The 7,162-nt window shown below is 52.3% G+C and overlaps 1 protein-coding gene across 1 annotated transcript in view; it reads left to right on the forward strand.

The window, feature by feature from the left end:
- The window catches only part of aatkb (apoptosis-associated tyrosine kinase b), a gene marked incomplete at its 5' end in the record, with an annotated part of 53,491 nt that extends 47,421 nt beyond the window's left edge, over positions 1 to 6,070 (forward strand). The window contains 6 exons of the mRNA XM_079756771.1: positions 1 to 25; positions 549 to 698; positions 1,055 to 4,502; positions 4,623 to 4,755; positions 5,309 to 5,518; positions 5,944 to 6,070. The exon at positions 1 to 25 is cut by the window's left edge and continues 97 nt beyond it. Coding sequence (XP_079612897.1) covers positions 1 to 25; positions 549 to 698; positions 1,055 to 4,502; positions 4,623 to 4,755; positions 5,309 to 5,517 — 3,965 coding nt within the window. The 3' untranslated portion in view covers position 5,518; positions 5,944 to 6,070. The remainder of the gene's footprint in view (positions 26 to 548; positions 699 to 1,054; positions 4,503 to 4,622; positions 4,756 to 5,308; positions 5,519 to 5,943) is intronic.
- Positions 6,071 to 7,162: the final 1,092 nt, after the last annotated feature.

The following is a 7,162-nucleotide window of genomic DNA, read 5'->3' on the forward strand; positions in this document are numbered from 1 at the left end:
ATCAGACCCTGCCCAGCAACATCTGGTAGGACTCACATCCCTGCAGACACTGACAACAAGTGAACGTTCTTGAAGGTTTTGAATGTGAAGTTTCGGGTAATAATTAGCGAAGATAAGTTGTACTTTATTTATCCCAGAAGGGAAACTGAAGTTGTTGAGATATTTAAGGAATGGGTGGCAGTGGCTCAGGAGGTAGAGCAGGTTGACTGGAAACTGGAAGGTTGCTAGTTCGATCCCCGGCTCCGCTTCGAGTGTTGAAGTGTCCCTGAGCAAGACATCTGACCCTAACTGCCTTAACCATTTATGGTTGACACCAACATCGGTGTGTGGATGTGTGCATGAATGGGTGAATGTTAGGCAATAATAGTAAAGCGCTTTGAGTGACCACTGGTTAGAAAAGAGCTGTATAAATGCAGTCCATTTAATAAAATCCTCATCAAATTTCTCAATGATAGCGCGATAATTGAACTCCACTACCGTTGCTCCAAACCTGCCTCATGAAGAAAGGCCTTGGCTGAGCCTAAAGCTGACGTAGGGCTGTCCTGCAGGTCTCTGGGGGTGACCATCTGGGAGCTGTTTGAGCTGGCGAACCAGCCCTACCGACACTATTCCGACCGACAGGTGCTCAGCTACACCATCAAGGAGCAGCAGCTGAAGCTGGCCAAGCCCCTGCTCAAGGTGCCACTGGCCGAGCGCTGGTGAGACGCGGGCGTGAACACTGCTACATGCACACACACGCACACACACACACACACACACAAAAATATACACTTAAAAACGCTTTTGAATGCATACTGTACATATCTATACTTGTGTTGTGCTTTTGAAACGGAAACGTGAGAGAAAAAGACACACTTGATGAAAGATCAAGCACTTTATTTAGCCCTCCAATTCCAAAATCGAGACGAGTTCAAATTAAGTCCCTAAATGTCTTCTTAAATGTCACTTTTTTGATGACATTTAAGAAGTACATTTGAGCAGACATGAGTACAAATCACCACCTTCTTGTGCTCACGTCCATTAATACCCGTCCCGTGTTCCTGCATGTCTCCAGGTATGAAGTCATGCAGTTCTGCTGGCTTCAGCCCGACCAGAGACCCACTGCAGAGGAGGTCCACCTCCTGCTCAGCTACCTCTGCGCCAAAGGAGCCAGCGAGGTGGAGGAGGACTTTGAGCGGCGCTGGAACTCCCTGCGTCCCAACACCGGAGGACACCACGGCCACAACCACGGCTCCTCCCTCCCGTCCGACCGCCGCCCTCCGTCTTCCCCCTCAGCCTCGTCGTTCCCCCTGCTGGAGCAGTTCTCGGGGATGGGCGAGAGCTACCAGTCGGAGAGCGGCGACGACATACTGACGGTGACGGAGACGAGCCATGGCCTCAACTTCGAGTACAAGTGGGAGCAGGCGAGGGCGGAGCAGCACTACCAACCCGCCGCCCATTCCGACAGCCTGGGTCACCACCGCTGCCACGACGAGTTCTACCCGCCGGGGGGCATAGTGGGCGGGTGTCCCATGGAGGGAACAGGGGCCTCGCCTTCTTACTACCAAACCAAGCACCTCCACGCCCCAGGGGTGGTGCCCGTCCTCAGTGCCCACAGCCCCTCCTTAGGCAACGAGTACTACATCCGCATCGAAGAGCCGGGGGAGTGTAACATCCAGCTGGACTACAACATGTGCTCCTACAGCCCGGACTACCAAGGCAGCAGCGGCAGCTTCCTCACCGGAAGCGCTGAATCCGGGGAATGCATGTCCTGTCCCTCCCAGGCAAACAACATGGGCTCCTATTGGTCAGCGGACATCCACAAGGCCGACCTGTACGACTCGCAGGATTCGAGCCCGGCCATCTCGCTCACCATGGAGCCCTTACTGGGCCAAGTGTCGGACAGCAGCCCGCTGACGCCGTGGGTCTCCGGACACTACGTCTCGTACAAAGAACAAGACGGAGGTTACTACTACGAACCTTCACCCCCTCTGGGCATGGATCACCATTATCTGATTGGGGACGATGACCTCCCAGCGGAACCCCTGCAGGAGAGCTGGGGCTCCAGGAGTCTCCGGCAGGCCCTGGGGGAACTGGAGCACCCCCTTAGAGTACCCCCTGTTTTCAATGCCTCACCTCAGCAGGCCTACGGAGAGCCCTATCTGGATTCCAGCCAGAGCTCCATCATTGGCAGGAACGTCACAGGGGGATACTACGACATGATGGGCTCCTTGCGGAAGACCATGCCCAGCCACACCAACCACACGAGACACGGAACCCACTCCCTCAGCATCGACATGGAGACGGGCGGGGCGCTGTTCATCGGACACAGGGACAGCGACACAGAGGACGAGGTGGACGAGGAGGACGTGTTCCTGGAGAGGCACAGCTGTAACACCTGGCCCGCCAAACACGGCCACGGTGTCCCGAGCAGACACAGGCGGGCCAGCCACAGCTGCAGGCAGGACTCTTACGTGGACTTCCACTACACAATGCCCAGTACAGACATCGAAGACTCCTGGCCAGAGGAAAACAGTCTGGCCTTCCATTCGCTGCCCAAACCCATTGAGTACCTGGAGCCCCGCCAGGCCAAAGACAACAGTGCCTGCCTCGGTCTGAGCGCGCTCCAAACGTTAGCACCCTCCGACGATGACTACATCCACATGTGCGAAGAAGGGGAGACCCAGTTGCCTATGCCTGGTGAGTGCTGTCACTCCCACTTCATTGACCCCCTTACCGGCTTGCTGGTAAGAAACTATGAGGATTATGTCACAGACAAGGTCATCGAGACTCCTAACAGTGAGGAGCTGGTCAATCTATCGCCTGCTCCCGGTGGACCTGTGGTCATCAAGAACGCCCCCCTGAACTCTGACAAAATCACGCAGACAATGAGCATCCAAGAGCCATACATTGACCTCTCTGCAAGCGACACCACAGAAAAGACGGACATCTCGGCAAACCACATTGAGTACGTAGCAGAGGTTTGCATACCGCTAACGGCTCACGCCGGCTTAGGAAAGCCAGAGACGGCGCACAGTACCCAGACGGAGACGGAATCAGAGCTGAGTCTGACGGCGGACAGCGGGGTGGACCGATGCGGCTCCAGCGTCAGCCTCATCGACATCCTGGACTGCAGTGACGACGACGATGGCAACGACACCACCGACGACACCACCGACGTCACCTCCGGCATCTTTGCAGACGAATCGAGCGAGCTGACGGCATCGCCCGTCATCAAGTCCCTGCAGAAGCCGAGTGGAACCCCCGATTCCATGGACTCCATGGAGCTCCTGTCCGTGGGCGGATGCTGTGAGGGCTTTGCCCTTCCGCCTGCCAAACCCGCCAGCTCCCCCAGGGCTATGGACAGCGGCTACGACACGGAGAACAACGAGAGTCCAGAGTTTGTCCCCAAAGAGCCCCGTGAGCCCCGTGAACCGTCTGAGGGGAAGAAGACCACCCTCTACCCCAGTCTGGACGAGGAGGAGGAAATGGAGGAAGAGGGACTCAGAGCGGACGCGGTTCCAGTAGAAACAAGCGAACAGTCGGTCTCTGAAGATGCATGTGTAGAATCCTCAACGACCGGGGATAACACTCTCATTCCACTGAGTAAAAAGATTCCTTACAGAGACTCTGCCTACTTCTCAGACTATGAGAGCGAGAGACAGTCCAGGGATGAAGGGGATGAAGCTGTTGAGATAGGAACAGAGGGGGAAACAATTTCAGACCCTGAGACAAATCTCGACAACACGAGGGAGGAGGAATTAGAGGACCTCGAGGCCCTTGAGATGAACATAGAACCCAACAGAGCAACCACTCTCTTGTGCATCGAGGAGGATGAGCATATGGAGGGATCTTTTCAGTCCTCTGAGTCAGAGTTGGCCGAGTTGGAAGAGTGGCCATCCCAGGACGAGAACTCCTCCCTGGGGGACTGGGCGGCAGAAGTGGTGGGAGCCATGGAGGAAGCTCTTGGCGCTCTCGGTGAGGAAAGGATCAGGGCAGAGCAGGAGAAAGAATTGAGCAGCAGAGACTTCCTTCAAGATTCAGAGGAGGCAGAAGAGGCTGAGCAGTCACAGAGCGAACTCGCCGGAGGATTGAGTGAAAACTCCTCCACCTTAGCCAAAGACAAGATGGTGGCATTAGAGTACGGTACCCCCCGCCGGTTCTCCTCCTCCTCCCCCCCGCCTCCCTCTAGTCCCCTCCCTTCGCTGCCCCCGTCCCTGGGCCGGGCTACCCCCGGCGACGCAGAGGATGCTGACAAGGAGGACGCCGACTCTGACGACAGCGAGGAGTCGGACGAGGAGCTGCGCTCGTACAGCATGCAGGAGCAGAGCGGCGGCGAGGAGAGCGAGGACGAGTGCTACCCCGTGCCCGTCATCGTGAGCGACAACAGCGACGCCCACAACCTGAGAAGCCTCCTCAAGGTTCCCAGCATTACCACCCCGGACGGCATGGATGACGCTGTGGAGAACCAGAAGAAAGTGGTGTCCTTCTTTGATGATGTCACCGTCTATCTGTTTGATCAGGTGAGTTCAAATTCCACAAAACAGATCCGTGGGTTGTGTTTCCCCAAGTCGTGAATATTGCTGCGATCACTGCTGTCTTCTTACCTTTGCTGCGGTTTCCCTTGTCTTTGGTGCCGTTAGGAAAGTCCCACCAAGGAGTTGGTTGAGCATGGCTTTCTCTCAGGAGAGGACGGTCGAGGTACACCGATGAGACCCCAGGAGAGGGTGCAGGCCCTGTCAGACGACTCCTCAGACGGGAACGTCTCAGAAGAGAGTAAGTTAAAGAAGACGTCTTGGTAGAAAACAGTGTCACTATTACTGTTAATGTAGGATGATCTTGTTTAAGTAGATATGTGACCGGTGTAAGTCGAATCTGTGTTGTGTTGTGATGATGGTTGAAGATAGACATTTCCGGTCGTTTTTAATGTAGGTTGCTGCAGTGCTGTCGGTCTAATTCTAGAGCGTTTCCCATTCCTAATTAATTTGACCCTCAGGGATTGGATAGGTTTCAAACCTTACGGAAAGTCCCATGAGGGGGCGGCAGTAGCTCAGGAGGTAGAGAGGATTGACGGGTAGCCGGAAGGTTGCTAGTTCGATCCACGAGTGTCGTGGTGTCCCTGAGCAAGACACCTGAGCTGGCTGTCACCTTGCGTGGTTGACTCCACCGTCAGCGTGGGGATGCGTGCATGAATGTGCCAATGTGAGGCAGTAATGTAAAGCACTTTGAGTGGCCACTGGTTAGAAAAGCACGGTATAAATGCAGACAATTTACTATTTACCTTGAGTCCAGCTACCTGCTAACCCCTCAGCGTGTCTTATCTTGCCAGGTGCCGGCTATGAGTGGGAGGACGACTTCTCCCTGCTGCCTCTGCCCACATCTAAGATGGTGTCCGACTCCACCCCCCCGCCACACTCCACCCCCCCGCCCCCGGGGCCCCAGCCCGCCGCCAAGTTCTCCCGCTTCACCGTCTCGCCGTCTAGTGTTTCCCGCTTCTCAATCACGCACGTGTCAGACTCGGACGTGGACTCGGCGTGAGGTGGGACCCTTCGGAAATCAATAGAAAAAAGCTCAGTTCGGGTTCTCTCCACAACAGACTCCAGTTTCTCGCTTGATTACTTTTGCCTGGAAGGAAATTGCAAGGGGACGACAAAAATATATACGCTCCGGATTTTTATTAATGACAAAACATCATTAGCCTCATAGCATAATTGCCTAAGTCATATTTTAAGGTTTGTCTTGTATTTAGCGTAAAAAATGCCTAAGTCAAATAGATGACTCAGATGCAGATATTGATTATGGAATTTAAAAAGCACTCTGATTGGCTTAGGATAAAGCCAATGAGGCGGAGAGAATCAGCAGAGTTAGGAGAGTAGAGTTAGGATAGATAATTAGCAATTATGCTACGAGGCTAACGACATGCTGCTTACTGTGATTTCCTGTTGTCAATACGCTCTCCCGCAGGAAGTAAGGCAGCGCTGGAGACCCAACATCGCTTGTAAGTCACTTTGGACGAGGGCGTCGAAGCACTCAACGGATGGATGTGGAACGTGCAGGGGAAGGACCGACAGCAGCCCGGTGGAGACCAGACCAGTGGGCCTACTGGGAGGTCTTCTTCTGGGCTGGGTTTTACCCTCAGAGACGGAACCTCCTCTCTTTCAGAGACACGCTCCTCCCGACCGGGGTACGGAGTCCAGATCATCCTTTTTAAATTATTTAAAAGAGAGTATGGTAATATATATGTGGTTTTCCAAAAATAGATTAAAAAAAATAATACATAAATTATAAATATATTTACGTGTGTAAAGAAGAATCAATGATTGGGCTGGGGATGCAGAACACAATTCTGTTTATTTTTGGAAGATAAAGGCATAATCAAAGGAGAGATCTTTGAAAGCCATTGTGTGTGTCGTTTAGTTTTAATTGCCAACAGTTAGTATTATTATTATTATGAATGCGTGGAGCCAGCCGGGGATTTCAGGTAAGGCGAGTTATACTCCAAATACCAAGACAAACATTGACTGGGATTTTCTATGACCACTGATCAGCTCCGGAAGAGGACTGTTGGACCATCTGTGGACATCTTTTGTTTTTGTGAGAACCTTTCTGTTATCTTGTCAACATGGATATTTCCTGAAAATCCTTGAGGTATCAGAAGTAATACAACGTGTGTACTTGGGGGAAATTTCAGGAACCAGGAATCAAAATGGACGCCCAAGTGTTTTACAAGCAAAGTCCAAACTTGTAGGTACGGTATACAGGGGTACAGCATGACTCTGTATTAAAAACACAAATACAAAAATAGCTCATCCTGCTTGGACCATGGATGTTTTAATCTAAGTTTCTTTTATTATAAAAGTAATATCAGGACCTGATACTGTACTGCTTAAATGCGTCTCCAATGCTTACCACATGATACACATGAAGAGTTGTCAGTCTCTCCCCCTCTCTCTCTCGCTCTCTCTCGCACACACACACGCACACATACAAACACACTGTACTATGAACTATGGAGCAACAATCATCCATTTGAATATGTGTGTCCTGTGCGATAAACAATACGTTTGATAGCAATGTTTGATTACGTCAACGAAATAAGTCAGGAAGCGGCACTAAGCTTTGAGTGTCTACCACCTCACCGCATCATTTGTTAGGATCTGTTTTTTTAATATGACTGGGCACC

The sequence above is a fragment of the Pollachius pollachius genome (assembly GCF_949987615.1).
Source record: "Pollachius pollachius genome assembly, chromosome: 19".
In the NCBI taxonomy this organism is placed as follows: Eukaryota; Metazoa; Chordata; class Actinopteri; order Gadiformes; family Gadidae; genus Pollachius; species Pollachius pollachius.